The 17387-nt window shown below is 45.4% G+C and overlaps 2 protein-coding genes across 2 annotated transcripts; both read right to left on the bottom strand.

The window, feature by feature from the left end:
• Window positions 1-5809: 5809 nt before the first annotated feature.
• RPS15A (ribosomal protein S15a) lies at window positions 5810-10534 on the bottom strand. The gene is made up of 5 exons (XM_048962101.1): window positions 10446-10534; window positions 9368-9505; window positions 8733-8812; window positions 7052-7137; window positions 5810-5942 (listed from the first exon to the last, which is right to left on the bottom strand). Exons 2-5 carry the CDS (start codon window positions 9498-9500, stop codon window positions 5849-5851), a joined length of 393 nt encoding a protein of 130 aa, XP_048818058.1. The 5' UTR covers window positions 9501-9505; window positions 10446-10534; the 3' UTR covers window positions 5810-5848.
• Window positions 10535-10866: 332 nt separating this feature from the next.
• On the bottom strand, window positions 10867-16860 carry ARL6IP1 (ADP ribosylation factor like GTPase 6 interacting protein 1). The gene is made up of 6 exons (XM_048962112.1): window positions 16756-16860; window positions 14758-14891; window positions 13910-14029; window positions 12944-13061; window positions 12157-12241; window positions 10867-11926 (listed from the first exon to the last, which is right to left on the bottom strand). The coding sequence occupies exons 1-6, from the start codon at window positions 16789-16791 to the stop codon at window positions 11808-11810; spliced, it is 612 nt and encodes a 203-aa protein (XP_048818069.1). The 5' UTR covers window positions 16792-16860; the 3' UTR covers window positions 10867-11807.
• Window positions 16861-17387: the final 527 nt, after the last annotated feature.

The raw sequence follows: 17387 nt of genomic DNA, 5'->3' as shown, positions 1-17387 counted from the left end.
TATTCTGTTGGGTTCTCCTGCTCCAGGGGAACAGGGGGGGGACGGGGCAGGCTGCTGCCATGCAGTGGGCTTGTGGTCCCCAGACCCGTGCCCTGCACAGTAGGACCAGTCCTCCCAGTCTGACAGTGCAGGCACAGCCATGGGCGTGATCTCCCAGCTGAGGACTGCAGATGTTCAACTGAGGGGTGGATGCTGCAGCCCTGAGGAAGGAACCCCAAGGACTGAAGGAGGGCCGATGCTAATTACCAGCTCATACCAAGGACTATAGGTCAAGAATCCTGTTATTCAAGAATAGGCATGTTGCTGCACAAGAGGAGGTGAGCATCCTCATGAATTGCAGTGGTGTGGGGAGGAAAGAAAAAGAAATTCACTTTGCCAGTGACTTTTTCCACTGGTACTGTAAAAAGATAGATTTTTAAAGATATTAAACGGTAATCAGACCTGAAGTTCTCACTGATTTTCCTGGACTTTCCTTTTTATAACAAATTCAAACTGCATGAAACAACGAACCAAACTATTTGGTAAGGCTCTATCCACAGAGGTGGGTTTCAGCAGCAGCTTTTCTTTTAAACTCACTCTTCTTCTCACCCTTCCTAGTCCTGCTAAAAACACGATATTTGTGCATCAGTGGAAAAGAGTAAGAATGGCTAAACTGCATTTCTTCCCCACAATGGAACAGAGAGATACACTCTGATCTAGCTGTGGATGAGAAGATGGACAGGTGCAGCACAAAGCAGTATGTAAAGTCACTTACCGAGTGTTCTGCTAACCCTGCCTTTTTCATATATGCTGGTATTGGGGCAACAGAGACATCTAGAGATCACAGGCTGGGGACTGCAGGCTTCTGGAAAACTATTTTCTGTAGAAGGGGTAACATGATGTCATTATAGAGCCGGAATAATAAATAAATGGAATTTGAAACAATTCAACTCCTGGCTATAAACGATGGGACCAGGAGTGAATAGCAAACAATCAGAGCGTAGCAGGAATGCTTACCATTTCCATGGCTTGCCCCATTGCAGTATACTACCCCCAAATTGTGAAGAAAAGCAGCCCCTTGGCAAACAGGAAGTTTGGGTTGGATTGTTCAGTGCACATACCCTGCTAGGGGTCTGAAGGCAGGCAATACAGGAGGAGTGCATACAGAATCCTAAAATGGCTTGGGTTGGAAGGGATGTAATAGACCATCCAATTCCAACCCCCTGCCATAGGCTGGCTGCCCCAAACCAGCTCAGGCAGCCCAGGGCCGCACCCAGCCTGGCATTGGGCACCACCATGGATGGGGCACCCACAGTTCTGGGCAGCCTGTTACATCTTGCCTGAATGGAAGAAGCCCAAAGCTCTTCCAGAGCCATTTTGTTGTCACCAAGTTCATGGCACATCAGTGCAGATGCAGGATATGGGGGCTCACACACTAGTACATGCTAGCTTACACACTATAGTAGGACTTACACGTGAATTCAAGCCTGAATATTTTATTGTCCCTGCACAGTGCTGAGGGAACTCTGAGTCTTCACAAGCCACAGGAGCTACAGGCACTGGAAATCTATGAACGCTCATGAAGAGTAAAATCACTTCATCTGCCATATTTTGTAAGCAGTCTTGGACACACAGTGCCTCACTTCTCATCAGCTAACAGTACTGAGTAACCCGATGTATCAGAAAGCTGAACATGAAAACAAGTTATTGCTGCAGAAGAGTACTGTGCTGGGCATCAGCTACCTACGTTTGCTTGAAGTAAAAACATCTCTTAGTTGACCCATTTTTATATGCCTGAAGACAAATTGCCAAGTAAAGTCATCACACAGCCCAGAACAGGTAGAACAAGCCACCCTTTTCATTACAATATGCACCAAATCCATTTGCTTTTATAGACCATTTGGCATCTGCTTTAACGGTGTTTTATGTCACTATAAAAAACAAAAGTGGTGGCTGCTGATCTCAAGCACCCCATGTTGTGCACAGCACTAAAATTTGATCAACTATCACTGTGCAGTGAGTATGGCCCCAATGCCAGCCCCAGAACAAAATACATGTCCCTGGGGGTTTATCTTTAGCAGCTCAGTGTCACAGCCAGCACATAAAGGAATGGAAGCAGGGCTGCAGGACACACAGTACAGGTGCAGCGCAGTTGGCTGCAGTTAATCTCTTAAGGAAACCAGATGTTTGATTACCTTGTTAGACCGAAGCTTGTTGACAGCACATACCAGACTTTGATAAAGGGGTTTTAACTTGCTTGATGCCTGCTGAAAGTAATCATCATAGCTTGTAAAGGCAGCTTCTCCACTGCAGCACCTTCCTGCTCCATTCACTCCCTCACACCCGAGCAACACTGAATGGGAGTAAAATTCACCAGGAATGATAGGAAGTCAAGAAGATAATAATGTCCACTCTGTGCTTCCTTCATGACTCAGATTTTAGAAGGTAGGACAGTTGTCTCAATAGTCCTTATACGCATTTGTGGCCTGCAGTTTTCCTTCCCCCACCCTCGGCCAGTGGTTTATCAGCACGATAACACCGTTGTATCACACATTTCCAGATTGTAATTTGTTTGGTAATCAAATATCAGGTAATTCCAGGTAATGAAGGGAGGGGGGGAGGGGGGAGGTAGAGGAAAAACTGAAAAACAAAAAGCAGGCCAAAGCTTTTTTTCCCCTACCTTTTTTTTTTTAAGCACCCTAATGAAGTGCCCATCCCAACCAGCCCCCAGTTACATCACAAGCTGTAGCACAATGTGAAGTCTGCTTCTACTGGAACATTACAACCCCACCCTTCCCCAGCAAATGGCAGTGCCTCCCAGCCCTTCTAGGAACAGCTGATGTTACTGAGAGCCTGCCACGTGCTTTCATTGACTGTAACACACAAGTCTTGTTTTAAACCCATTTTCTCCCCATGATTTCTGTAGCACAGCAACATGCATTCTTTCTGTCCTTGCTGGTTTTTCTCTAGACTCCAACAGGTGCGAAAGAGGCACTAAGTAACCATCAGGACAACTGCAATCAAGGTTTAATTACTGCTCGTGTTTCTGGTGCAAGTAATTGATACACAAATTTGAGAAACCAAACACGCACACTCTGTTCAGAACTGAGCTGAATGAATTGCCTGTGGCAGAGAACCAACAGAAGGGACAGGAGAAATTGCTTTTCCAGTGTACCTACTGTCATGCCCAAGGCTTTACTCCGGTGCAAATTTTTCAAGATCCGTACTTATTCTCATCTCCCATATTAAGTTAGGCACTGTTGCATCAAAGACAGAAGTAAATTTCTCTGCAGAGCACAAGAAAATTCAGGATTAGCTCCATACAAAGAGCAGAGACCAGCAGCAATGCCAAAGCTCCCTTAGGACTCCTCTCACTATAGACACCACCTTCAAAGTCTCCAATGATTCAAAGTCAGATGCTGCCATCTGTTGACAACTTTGCCCTGCAAAAGCAAATACTTCATGCATATCAGGCTATTCGAACATTTTACTTTACATCCAACTTAGTAAGCAGTTTGCATAACTCAGACCCATTCTGACCCCCTTTCACCACCTGTGCCTCGGACTGCTGATACTTACCGTGTGGTCAGCTGCACAGAGCAGTAAGGAGGGGCTGCAGGCACTGCCCTGCACTACCTGTAACCTTCAAATAACAGCAGCCTGTCCCGCAGCACTGGCCACACAAGCTCCCTGCCATGCTGCTCACAGAGCTTGGTGTTTAGGCTTAGCAAGCAAAGTAGACCTCAAACCAAAAGGTCCTCTCCTTGAGAGGGTACAGAGGTGAAACCCACTTCCAAATATCCAAGTCAGGAGTTTGCAGTACAGGTGCTTTCCTCAGCACCCACCCCCCAGTTTTCCCTGTATGAGGCCAACTGCCATTCTACGATTTTTTCAGAGATCAGCTGAGAACTGAGCTGCATTCACTTCCACATGCATTAGGTCAGTATGGGACTACATTTGTTGAATGTCAAAAAGGTTGGTCATACATGCTGGTCCATGCTCCCCTCCAAGTCCTTCTTTCCATCCTCGAGCTCTACTCTCCACTTAGTAACTGTAAGAAAGGTGCTGGGCAGCCTTGTGGAATAAATTAACACAGTTCTATTCCCAGGTGATTGAGAGTATCAGAAATGCTCTGGCTTCAGGAAGTCTCTGTTGGGTCACAACAGCACACTTGTGCAGCAGTGAAGCACTGCACACAGGTAAAGTGGTGCAGCAAGACCAGTGTGTTTTCTGAAATTAGTTTAAAACAGAAATGCCATGGAACCAAGGAACCATCCTAAAAGGGACCTCAAAAATCACCAAGTTCCAAACCTCCTGCCACAGGCATGGGCACCTTCTAGTGCATCATCTTCAAGGAGCCCAAAGCCCTTGGAAACATCCAAGAGAAGCCTCCTTAAAGCATCCCTCAAGAACACGTGTTCTGCTCTGCTCTGATGCAAACCAAGATTTTACTAAAAGGTTAAGTTTTTCAGGGTTACTCTGAACAAGAAATGTAACCGCTCTGCTTGTGTGTGCAGCCAGCGCTTATGCTGAATCACTCCCACTAAGGGTCCCACAACAACAGCACAAGAAGTTTTTAAAAAATTGATAAAAGCTTGATTTGGCAATAAAAAGGGTCAGTAAATTTCTACTGAAACCATTCTTTGTAATTTAGTGCACAGATGTTTATCTTCAGCTGAACGTGGCCACACCTGAATGTTTTGATGCCATCTGCAATTCAGACTTGCTGCCTTTAGCAGAGTGGGACAGAGCAGGAAAGCTGTAACCTTTTAAATCGTTTCCCTGCTCTTCTCAGCTAAGTTGTAAGTCTCTGCTAAAGGGCACTAACAATATGTATGGTAACTACTGCAATATTTATGGAAACTATTCATTGCAGCATAGTTGCTAGCTTCTTGCTCCTCAAAGACCCACATTAGGTGAGACTGGACTGCCTGTCTACAGTTAAGACCAGTTTGCGCACATAGGAACAAGAAACTAAACTGAAATAGGTTATTTAGTTACAAACTAGTTTAAAAACCAGGCGACCAACCCAGAAGCCCACTACTTCTCATTTCTACCATCTTACCATCTTCAGCTGCAGTCAGCTGCTCTGTGTGCTGCTTTAAGGAAATTTCTGTATTGAGTACACTATGCTACACATCACCTACCTGAAATAAAGGTAACAACTCATTCCATACTAAACATATGCATTCTTTCTTTCTCTCACCAGACATTTTTAGACATCCCAAATGGTTACATCCTCAGGGCAAGATGCAAAGCAGCTGCACAGCAGCTACCCTGCCCAGAATTCTGATGGCACAGAGGACCAACAAGCAGCAAACCAAAGGGAAAAATAATAATTAACCCTTATACCTTAATTACTCCTTAACACTGTAAGATTTAAAAGAAGTTTGTGATCTAATGTCAAACTCTAGCCATCTAATTATTTCACCACCCTGTATCTCACAACTTCTTAAATAATCTTAACAAGCAGGAAATAGCTTCTAGAAAGGCATGTTCCACTTGTTCTGAAAGTGAAAGGAGTCACACTCATGTAACTACGTGACCTAAAAACCAATGAGCAATCCCAGCTCAGGATAGCAAAGTACAGTCTAACATTTAAATTCCCTACTGAGGCTGTTCTGTAGAGCTACCTGTACCTGTCATTCAAAAAATGGTAACAATTAATAGCATGCTGTATCATTAACAGAAAAAAAAATGTAAACAAAGACAGTGTGGAATCTCAGCATTATTTGAAGTAAAGGCAGAACTGAAGCACAAAGCTGTCTGTTACAAGCACTACTGCAGGTAGCGTTAGAAGTTATTGAAATACCAACTGGAAACACCAGAGTCCGTTTGAACAATTTATTAGTATCCTCTTTTACAAGTTTTAGAAAAAGAATCCCAGGATTTTGCCTCCTGTGTGTTTTCGCCTAGCCTCCTCATGGTCCATGATGCCAGCTGAGGTTGTCAGTACTATGTACCTATTGAGGAAGAACACATGTTCAGTTCATTGTCAGTTTTCTTCCGTGTTCATGCAGAGCCGATGGCACTTAATTTTTGTACTACAACAGAAAGATGTTTCTTTCAGAAAGGACATAACACAGACAGCATGCTATCAGAATGAAAAAAACTCCTCCCACTTGTGAAGCACACAAAGTACATTTTTCCCCTCAGTTCTCCCCTCAGTTTCATCATACATTGCTAATGTAGTCAGTTCTGCTGTTGTAGTGGTAGGAAGTCTACAGTCTATAGACCAAGACTGCTTCTATTTCAAGGAGAGATCTTTCCTCAGAGCAGATCAGAGTTGCTATGGTGCCAGCTCTGAAGGCTTTGTCACTCAGTGCTTGGAACACTGCTCATGCTTCCAGACAAGTACCTGAACCTGGACTGACAACTGAAGCAGCTTTAGTGACTTCTTATGCCAGCATTTGGATTATCAGCCTAGTTCACACAGCTTCGTGTCTGAAAACCTCTTGTCCCACTGCTCTATAAATACTCTTGAAAAATCTCAGTATGACAATACATACTAGCAAGGTAGATAGGTACAGCTTGACTACACAGCTTATCACTGCAGCTTTAAGAAAGGAAATGACAAGGAACTGTTAATCCTGCCTCCAACAGGCAGACTTGCTGAGCCACTGCAATTTATTATTCTCAATTTAGAGAATTTGGGGAAAGAAAAATGTATTGTAACATTTTCTATGTTTTGGATATTCAGAACTGAAGAGGCCGAGTCTTACGTTAATTCGTATTTAATCAACTTAATCACAATCACAAAAGTGCAACCTAATCCCATTCATCTCGTACTACTCCTTCATCTACAAATGGCCATTCATAAAAGTAAAATAATGAACAAAAATCCTCCAGACTAAGGAAATGGTGAAACAACAAAAAAGGTTCTTGCTTAGTAGCACTCCTTCAGAACTGGTTAAAAACCATTTATATGGAAGCTGAATTTTTACTCTTATCTGCCTTCAGACTAATGAGAGATGAAAGGCATCAGGTGAATCTAATTCAGGCAGTATGAAAGTGTAGTTAAAAAAAAGAAATCAGCCTATGTATGACAGATTTAACTCCTCTCCATACTTACCCAAACTGACGTGAAGGCAGCAGGTTGTTTTGCCATTTTTCCAAATCCTTCAGTTGCACATCAAATCTGGGACTGATTACGCCACACTATAAAAGAGAATTCCATTACAAACCAGAGAACTGTATAAACTGGATCTGTACATTTGTCATTCCAGCCCTCTGAAAAAATTCAACTGCAATTAAAATGTATTCAGCAGCAAAAGACTAGAGAGTATCAAGCAGAATGTGCCACGTTCCATAGTACAGAATGGCTTTCTCTCACAGAAGCCAAGGCTCTCACACAGTAATTCAGCTTTTATTTCTTTATCCTTGTCTCTTCCTCCTTGCCTAAGTGGAGAGAGATATACTGCTGTTGAGGCTACACTAATAATTTAATTGGTACAGCTGGGAGAGCAGAAAAGTAAGCTATAAACTACTAAAGGTTAAGGAGTATCCTACATCATCCAAAACCTGACGTTAGAAGTAAACTGTCCTTGAGTAATCATTATAAAGAGTTAGCAAAAACACCTGTGATGTTAAACAATGAGAAATCAACACACACAGAAGTTAGCAGCACTTTCAAGTTAACCCTATTACTTATCAACCATAATCACTACCACCACCTCTAGTGACCTCACCGGCTCCAACCACCCTGACATCCAAGAGCACAGCAGAGGACACCTGACTGCACTGACATCTTCCTGAACCAAGTAGCTTCCTTCCTTATTGCAGCCACTGGGAGAAACATCACATCCAGTTAACTCTGCAACATCTGATACAAAATCTTCCAGAAAGACCTCAAGAAACACCATACTCAAATATGACCTCTATTACTCTTATTACAGACATACACCACTAGAAATTTGGGTTGTGTCAGAATTCCCTGCTACTACACTCAAACAATTCTCAGCTGCAACAGTTGCTCATCACAGAGATAGCCCCCAACATCTTTAGGCCAATTAATATCTGCATCTCTTTACTTGAAAACCACCTCTCATTTGAATGGCTTCATTGGAAACAATGACCATCCATGTTCAAGAAACATTTGGATGTTGTACTGAAGGACGTGGCTTAGTGGGAAATACTGGTGACAATGGATGGTTGGACTGGATGATTTTGGAGGCCTTTTCCAACCTTGGTGATTCTATGACTCTGTGCATAGCAATCCATCACAGAAGTAGACAGCTCAATGTTTTAAGTCAAATGCATTTAAAAATTGCCCAAACTCAGCAATGATTCATACACCCCAGGAACCCAAAAAGCACTGATCATCACAACCTTTTACTCTGTCTCAACCACAAGCAAAGCCAACCTCAGCAGCAGTAGAAATGCTCATTTCCTTCACTATTTAGAGGTATTAAACATTAACTGGAAAAAGCAAAGTCACTCTCTTGGGACAAAACTATTCTAGATAACAGAGAAAACACTGGGGAGGCAGAAAGCCCCTAATGAGAAATACACTTGAAAAGTGACTTCCAAAAATCTAGCTTATGTATTGCACATTTAATGGTAATTAAGTCAATCACACTGTTACAAATTTAGGAAACATAACATACAATAACTACTGATAATAGGCAAATTACTCTCACTTACACAGACTAAATCCCAAGTTCTCACAAGTAATTATTTCAGAATTAGAGCAGACAAAAAGGCCTCATTTACACATCTTCCTAGAGAACTGAATTCAGGAAAACAAATCCTACCTTGTTGAGTCTGCCTGTGAGATTGACAACAATCTTCCCAGCTCTGTGATCATCAATTATCTCAAATTCACCAATGTAACCTAGGAAAGATTAGAAAACAGACAAATCAAAACATGATACGCAGCTACAATACAGTTCACTTAACCAAGCTATCCAAAACTGCAAGCATCTTGATTTACTTAAGTCAAAAACCACCTGAAGAAAACATCACCCACAGGATTTCAGAAGTTTTCAGCAATTAAGACTATCTTCAGTGTACCAACTGGTATGATTCCACTATACTGAAGTACAGTTTTATTTAGCTACATTCTGTAAAGCTGGAACACATCTTAAACACTGAAGAATTACTGCTGTGAGGTTTTTTCTGGTTGGCTTTTGTTTCCAGAACTTGTTTCAGACCAGCAGAATGTTTTGGGTAGCTCCAATATTCAGAATGCACATAGAATACTACAATCAAAAACCATACTCCGCTTCAGCCCTCCTCTTAGCAATTAACAGCACACTCATCTAAAAACATGACCCCACACATAACATCTAGTAAGATGCTCCAACTTTACCCACAGATCTCCTTCACTAAAGTCAACTACACAGAAATTGTGAATGAAAGAAATATCAGTGCTGTGGTCCGCACTCACCATGCTTCATCATCACAGTTAAAAACCGGACGATTACTTTGGAGCATGGCCTAATGAGAACCTGGCGTTTCCCACGTTTCTCTGCGTTGTTGATGCTTTTGAGAGCATCGGCCAGAACGTTCATGCGCACCATGGTGCCTGTAGGGAAGAGAGAGGCAGTTATACACATGCATCCATCACAGCCACACAGAGAGGCACTTCTGAAGCATGTTTTAGAGCTTAAGGACCAAGTAGCAACAAGTTGCACTCAGCCTTAGCAAGTCACAACACATGCTCAGGTTTGCTCAAGACAATTCAAATACTGTCAAACTTCGGAAATCACACACATCAGGCCTTCAACTCGGATTTTATTCACACACACACACACACACACAAGATTTTTAAATAGCAGCATGTAATAAGCAATATGCCATCAAGATGACACCCTTTCCAGGGGAATGGTTTAGATTTTAAAGTTCAGTATTAACCCCATCCAAAAAAGCATGTCACACATGGTATTAAATAATCTAGATACCGCTTAGCTTCTCTACCTGCAAAAAGATAATAAAAAATGCCATTACGGGATGAAAGTAACACACCACTCTTAAAGGGAGACCGTGCATCACCTCCTGCATCGCAGGGCTAAGGCCACGAGCACTCCGCGCACCACAAGGCAGGCCGTGCCCGGACCCCGCCGTTCCGCGTGCTGCCGGAGCCAGGCGGGCGCTGCTGCTGGCGGGGCCCGGAGCAGCCACCGCGGAGCGGCCCAGATCCTAGCGCACACGCCGGTTTCCGCCTCTAAGCCGGGAGCTCCCCGCCGCCCCGCCGTCCGGCCCCACACCCTTACAACCGGCCCGGGCCCGCCGCCGCCCTCAGTCCCCCTCCCTCCATCTCTCTGGGCTGGCAGGCGGTGCTCCCCCCCACCCGCCGCTTCGGAGGTTCTACAGAGCGCCGGGGACGACGCCGATGGCTCAAAACGGGCCGGACCGCTCGGCCGCGGTCTCGTGCACCCGGCGAGGGGAGCGGAGGCGGCGGAGGAGCGAGGATGGGGCGGAGGCACGGCGGATGGCGACCGGGCAGAGGCGGCGACCCTACTCACCGGTGCGGCAAGATGGCGGAAAAGGAAGAGGCCGGGCGCCCGCGCGGGATTATGGGAAAGCCATGAGAGCGGAGTGGCGCGCACCGCCCGGCACGATCTCGCGAGACTCGACATCCTATCCGGAAGGCGCCGCGCGCCGAGGTCGGCCATCCCCATTGGTGAGAACGCCGCCACGCGCGCTCCTATAGCAACGCGGACGCTGCGCCGCGGTTCGCCGGGCTGCCCGCAGCCTCTGAGAGCCGCGATAACCGGCTGCGGGCGGCACCACGGCCCGGCACGGCTGCCAAGATTGCTGCTTACAGCGAGGGATGACAAACGCACGCCGTGCGGGTACAGCCGCGCGACAAACGCTATTTCCAGATCCATTTCTCCAGATCCACATCCATCACTTTCCAAACAGTCACAAAGAACGAGACTGAGAGAAGTTTCTCATGAGTCTATATTTACCTATTCAACAGTTACAATACACTGAGGAGACTTCATCTTAAAACAGTAAACTTTTAAAATGCATTAACACAGGTTTTAGCTTTTCAAAGAAAAAAAAAGTTGTTTTTTTTTTTTTTAAAAAAAAAAAAAAGAGGGGAGGAGATAGAAAAGCACAACACTCAGCCTTATTTACAACGGACAGACCGAGCGTATCCAGAGTGATTTTGTACACAGACAACATTCATAAAACCAAACGTGCTACATGGCTCCATAACAGCAGTTTTTAGAACAATCAGCTGTAAGGTCACACACACACCTTAACTCGCTCTCTACAGTCTCAGTGCAACAAACTGAAGTTTGTACTACAGCTAAATAACTCTACCAGAAATCTATGTACTCCAGATCCCAGTTCAGCAGGCAGTCTGGCATATGCTGCCACAGAAAGCAAACATTCAGTGAGACAACAGGACCACCTCCTGCCCTCATGAGGGCAGGCACGCTCAAATACCATCACTTACTCAGTTTGTCTTCTTTCCACAAGACTCAGTAGTAACAAGCTGCTCAGAAGTGCAAGATTTCAGAACGCCTTCGTACTTGCTGTAACCACAAACCATTAACTGGTGAAGCTAACAGGTATGGAAATGCTGTGATCAATTGCAGTAAGTTTTTGAGATAGGGTAGTTATGAGGCCTCTTAAATGGGTGAAGAATTTAAGCTCCACATGTCAAAGGTTAAGATCTTTCATATGAAATCAGATACAGAACCCTACAAGAGAGACAAACCCATAGCAGATGCTAGAGTGACATTTTCAATTCATTGGAGCCAATAAAAAAGGTAAGCCAGTGAGCAATACAACTTCTATTATCTTAATTATACATTAATTCACAAAACTGTTCCCAAAAAAACCTTCTACAAGAGCAAACAGCACTTAAGTCTTCACTCATTTTTCTTCTCCTTGTGCTTGAGCAGTTTGTTTATTTCCCTTTTTGCCATTCCAACATACTTTGTAATGATCCCATGCTGGTTCAGTCCAGGAAACAGCAGCAAGAAACTTACTGCAGAAATAAACAAAAAAAAATTATTTACTAACGTTTTAACTTCTGCCTTCTGCCACCTGGCAATTCCTTGCCTCCCTTAAGCTCCACCAACTGTCTGAACACACAAGTAAATGTCTCAGGTTAAAAACAAACACATCCCCACACAAATAATCACATCTCACTTCCACCAGCCTCATGCCATTTTAGGCAGCTAACAAAGTTGGATGGTTTGCACATTACACACTCACCAATAAGATATGTCAGAAAGAGGTTGTGAACTTGCTGTCCAATCCAGGCAACCACAGCAAGAGAACAAAGCATGGTCATGAAGTACTGAGAAAAGAAAAGGGAACAGTTACCACTGACCTGATGGAAATTCTCATCCTTCCCCTCAGTATGGAGCAACATTTCAAAGTCTAAAACTACACTGAAGTCCACTGGCCTTTCCACATGCAATTTCCAATGCTTTTCCAATGCACGGGCTTGTTAGAACTGAGACTGCAGAGACTACATCTGTACATTCTCAATTATTTATGCACCATTACTTTTATTACAGTATGGCAGCTGTAAATAGCTCTCACACTGTGCAATCCCCATATCCATACAGCTTGTGCTTCACGCAGCACCTGAAGCTTTCTGACCAGTATAACTATTAATTAACATAATTAAGCTGAAACATTAAGGTCTACCTTTTTCAGATAGGTAGTACACTGAACACAAAAATCTTAGTGTGCTTTTTACAAGCTCTGTTGCAAAAAATGACCCAAAGAAACACAGTTTATCTTAGTATCAGGGCTATGCTCATACTGAACAACACCACAAGTTCCAGGTTGAGAATCTTGCCACTCAGGCAAGAGGTAAGTGTAAGAGGTAGTAAGAGTAAGAGGTGTGGCTCACATTAAGTCACGGGCAGAACAGTCAGTTTGCACCCTGAAATATTCTATTCAGATGTGTTCTCTGCTAAAATGCTTAAGATTGAACAAAGCAAAGAGATATTTTACAATGACAGAGAGAAGAACCCCTGGAACTCAATACCATTTTAGGCTTCTCTTCCTTCAGCGCGAAAAGACGTTTCCACCACCCAACAATTCGGCGACGAGATTTGACCAAATTGCTGCAAATCTCATGGAATCTTTGCTGCTGCTCTGTAGTCCTTTTAATAAAGAGAAGCAGGAATAAGAATTCATGTTCTCATCTGAAACTTAAGAACTCTCCTATACTATTTCCCAGCAGAAAAAAAAGGACCTATCTCAACACTTGCTACACTCAGTTTTGTACCTTCTTTTTACTTAGCATTGTAATGCAATGCCTATGAAATGAAGTACACAACCTCTCAAACGGGCTCCAAAACTGCAACTCCTATTCTAGCCAGAAGAGCACTGAATTTCATCTTGATCTGCTGTGAGCAATTGCTTGGGTTCTTCTGTTGGCACAGTGATAGACAAGAACTAGGTAGTTCAGAGCAGATACACAACAATTTATTTTTAATTCAAAATTCAGTTCAAAATAATAAGGTTCTCCTTCAGCTTACTGTTTTTATATAAGCCTTGTCCTTCTCTGAATACATTTCAATCACTTATGATCACATTCATACTTCACGATTCCTGTACATCACTCTACTTACATCACATTTACAAGTGCTATTCTAAACAAAGAACACAGTTCCTTTCATACTTTGGTTGTTAGCACTGTTAAGTAGTTAAGTAACCAGTTTGCAGCATGAAATCCTTAACAGAACAAAGCATGCCCCTACTCCTTCAAAAATAAAATCTTACTCTGTTAGAAGTGAAGGAACAATAAATATTATGTTGTAGTAGTTTTATTTCAGAAAAAGAAAAATGCAGGGCATTTTACAAGTGTCCACAATTCATAAACCACAGAGATTGACAATGACAGTGACCATATAGGAATCATTTAACACTTGCAATTCAGATATTCACTTGGATAGAAATCAGTTTCTTTACACTCGGGCTATTTTAATGTAAGGCCTTCCTCACTCACCATTTGTTGGAGCCAAAGATTCTGGGTGCAAGAGCAGGAACAAGATAATCAGCCAAACAGATGAACATTACAAAGCAGGAGACACCTGAGAGAACGGATGGATCCAAGTAGTAGATCATCCTGTAAAAACAACATTGAGATGATCTATGGACACTCTGACTGCTAAATACGGCTGTCCAACACTCATTGCTTGCACCTACATCTATGTGGTAAATACAAGCCACGCGGACTATTACAGTGTTACACAGCCATGAACAGAAGCCTCAGCAAGCCCAAGTCTCCTGACTGCATCTCTAGCAAAGAGAAAGGCAACAACCTCCCACCCTGCTAACTTACTCTGAGGTTATTCTCAGCCTTCAGCTCCCTTCTCCTCTTTCTCTAAGTTGTGTAAAACCAACCAAACTTGTCCTTAAAAACCACACCAAAGACAAAGAATATCTAGTAAGGAAAGCCTGCCCTACGGAACCTTGCTTTCCTTTTGGATCACAATGTGTGAGCTTCAGCAATAAGCCACAGAAGATGGCCAGATTTGATTAAGAAGCAGGATAGAAAGGATGAGGGCAGAACATGAACACACCAACGAAGGGCACAGAGTCGAACCCAGTGAAATCCTACAGCAACCAGGCCTGACAAACATCTGCAGAAAGCACTGCCCCCTCTGGCAGGATCTGAGCCGTGCTGTTACTTCCTGTGCCCAGTACTTCCAGGTTCTCCTTTTCAAAGTTTACAAACGTTCAGAAACAGAACCTGAAGAGTCTTCTTAATAAAGAGGCCTCTTAAAGCCATCTTAATAGTCCCAATGCGTTTAATAGCTTTGCTACCAGCCAGGAGAGCACAGAGCTACTTACAGGAAAGAAAATGAAACAACACTCATCAGCGCCGGAGGAAACCAGGCTCTCTCCCAGCGAAGAACCTTATCAGTCATCAAGATCACTTCTCCCCATCCTTGCAACTGCTCTTCCAAGCTAGCTGTTTCTGCAGCCTGCAAAAAAAAAGGGAAGAAGGCATGATTTCTAACCAGATCAGATCAGTTCCCACACAGCAGCAGCTAAAAGAAGAGTCACAAGGATCTCAGTCATAAATGAGAGTAATTATTAACGACAAATTTTCACTGCTATAACACTGTAGAAGAGGTACTTTAAAACAGTCCAGAACCTAATGCAGCAGTAGCACATCTCACCAGACCAAACAAATCTCCCTGCACACTTTACTGAGGTGTTTTGCCCCAGTCTCCCCTTTATGGTGCTCCCTTCCGCAGTTCAGCAGAAAGGCAAGTCTTTCAAAGGACAAGCCCTTCAAAGTTGCAGTTTTCCAGGCACGTGAGAGGTATTTTAAATATAGGTATTTCCAAAGATAACTTTAACACATTGGAGTTCTCTAGTTGCTGCCCAACACCCATTTTTGTTACATGGAAAACAGACGAAAAGACACAGAACTGTAACATGGAAGTGACCAAACTGATCACACAGGAACACAAAGAAAAAGTTTCCCCATGAGTTGCCCAAAACAGAGCAGGCAGCCCTTACACTCCTACTGCATCATTCCCCCATCCCTCCCCACACACCCTTTGTGAGGAGGCCCCATCTGCTCTGACACCAGCTCCCTAAGCAGTTCACCTCAGGTGTTCTGCATTTAGCAGAGCTTAACAGTGAGCCCTAGGAAAATAGAGGGATCTCAGGTTAAAGCACTCTTGTAACCATGGATGGAACTGACATTCCCACAGAGTCACGGGTTAAAAGTCACCCAGCCCTGCACGTGTGCTGCACAAAGACAGAGTGGGTTTAGAATAAGGACAGCTGAGTGCAGCTGCCATTGCAAAGCAGAGCTTACCTGGGATCCCATCAGAAATTATTGGAAAAGCTACAGTTCAACACCGAGCAAAATGGAAGGCTATCTGACAGACGACTGAATGCCTTCCAGCTCGTTACATACATTTTATGTCATAAACACAAGTCCTCACATTAAAAAAAAAGAGAAAGCAGGTTCTCCACAGGATATTTTATAGCCAACTGTTCTGCTTTATTACTTCTGTCTGCATTTATCATTATGAGCAGGAGAAAGCGCAATGGGGAGCACGCAAGAATATAACAGCATTATTAACCACAGTCAGAACCAAGTGTCCGCAGCTGCTTTCCACTGAGACTGGGCTTCCACAGGCACAGACGGCAGCTGAAGGGCAGCTTCTGCCAGCACCCGTCCTTCCTTCACTCCCGATCTGCCCGCCCGCGCTGTGCTATCATCGCTCGTTTTTCCCCCCCTGAACAAACCGAGCTTCCATAAGCGCCGTTGTTCTGAGCACAGCTCCCATCCCTCAGAATACCGCACGCGCCGTTGAAACGCAGCCCCAAGCGCTAGCTCCGCAGCACCCGGCCTTTCCTTCCAGCTCTCCGCGTTCCTCTCACCGCCTCCCAGACGATCAACAGCACCTTAGCGCTTCCCCTCCTCAACTCTTCCCACCTGCCTCTCGGATGTCCCGCCCCGCTCAGCGTAACGCGGCTCCCCCGGCTGACGGCGCTGCCGAGAGCCGCCGCCATGCAGAGACGGCATGTTTAACGCCAGCCCCGCAGATCGCGTAGAACAGACGCGGCGATGAACTCCAGAGGCCGGCGAGCAGCGGAGTCCGACGCGGGCGGCTCCCGCGGCCAACCCCGCACAGCAGCCCGCCGCGCAGCCGGCCGGCCGCTCGCAGCGAAGGGGCGCGTACGGAGCCGATCGTCCGCGCCCAGACGGCCCGGCAGCGTGCGGCCCCGGCTCCCCGAGACCGCCGGCTCCTCCTCGCCCACCCGCAGGCAGGGCCTCCGGGCACCCTGACCGACCCGAGAAGCCGCCGGCCCCGCCGCACTGACCAGCTGGTAGACGCTGTTGTTGTCACCCTCCGCCATCTTGCTCGGCCCTCGCAGCACAGCCCCGCCCGCCGCCGCCGTCCCTTGTACCTTCCGCAGCCCCTTTTCGGCGTTATGATAGGCCGACTCTAAAGCGACGCGAGCCAATCGCAGAGCTCTCGCCGCGCCCCGGCTGAAGCCGATTGGCTGATGGGATTCGAATGGAGGCAGCCAGCCAATCAGCGTGGGGTGCCCCCGCCTCCTCCCTCCCCGCCGTCGCAATGCGACTGCGGCAGTAGCGGGCGTTGGGTGGGATGTTGTGAGGGCCGGGCTGGTTCTCGAGCAGCCCAGAACCGTCAGCGCTGGAGGGCGTGCTGTTATTTGAAAAAGTCTGCCCCACGTAACCTGAATACTGGGATCACTGGTAGGCAGGCAAGCATGAGGCCGTGTGTGCTGGAGAGGCGCGGCCCAGCCTGCTGTAATTGCTTCCAGAAGCCATCCCAGCTCCATCACAGTTTCTAGAACATAACTGCTCCAAAAGGAGAGCGAAGGGCTGCCGCTCGGGGCTCAAACTGCAGTGCTTTGGCATCCTTTCTTCCCGGCCCACAGAGGAGCAGGGCAGACACGGCGGTGCAGCGGGATGCGCTGGGTGGCGC

Source organism: Lagopus muta, chromosome 15 (genome assembly GCF_023343835.1).
Source record: "Lagopus muta isolate bLagMut1 chromosome 15, bLagMut1 primary, whole genome shotgun sequence".
Taxonomy (NCBI): Eukaryota; Metazoa; Chordata; class Aves; order Galliformes; family Phasianidae; genus Lagopus; species Lagopus muta.
This window is presented reverse-complemented; position numbering and strand designations above follow the sequence as displayed.

What these genes read in the sequence shown, in the direction of transcription:
- RPS15A (XM_048962101.1), bottom strand. Translation starts at nt 9,500, where the DNA reads ATGGTGCGCATGAACGTTCTGGCCGATGCTCTCAAAAGCATCAACAAC. An exon ending in AACTGTGATGATGAAGCATG is followed by an intron (nt 8,813 to 9,367) that starts GTGAGTGCGGAC and finishes AATCTTTCCTAG; the next exon opens with GTTACATTGGTGAATTTGAG. An exon ending in CTGCCTTCACGTCAGTTTGG is followed by an intron (nt 5,943 to 7,051) that starts GTAAGTATGGAG and finishes CTTCCTCAATAG; the next exon opens with GTACATAGTACTGACAACCT.
- ARL6IP1 (XM_048962112.1), bottom strand. Translation starts at nt 16,791, where the DNA reads ATGGCGGAGGGTGACAACAACAGCGTCTACCAGCTG. An exon ending in AGGAAGAGAAGCCTAAAATG is followed by an intron (nt 12,242 to 12,943) that starts GTATTGAGTTCC and finishes TTCTTTTCTCAG; the next exon opens with TACTTCATGACCATGCTTTG. An exon ending in CTTTCTGACATATCTTATTG is followed by an intron (nt 11,927 to 12,156) that starts GTGAGTGTGTAA and finishes TTATTTCTGCAG; the next exon opens with TAAGTTTCTTGCTGCTGTTT.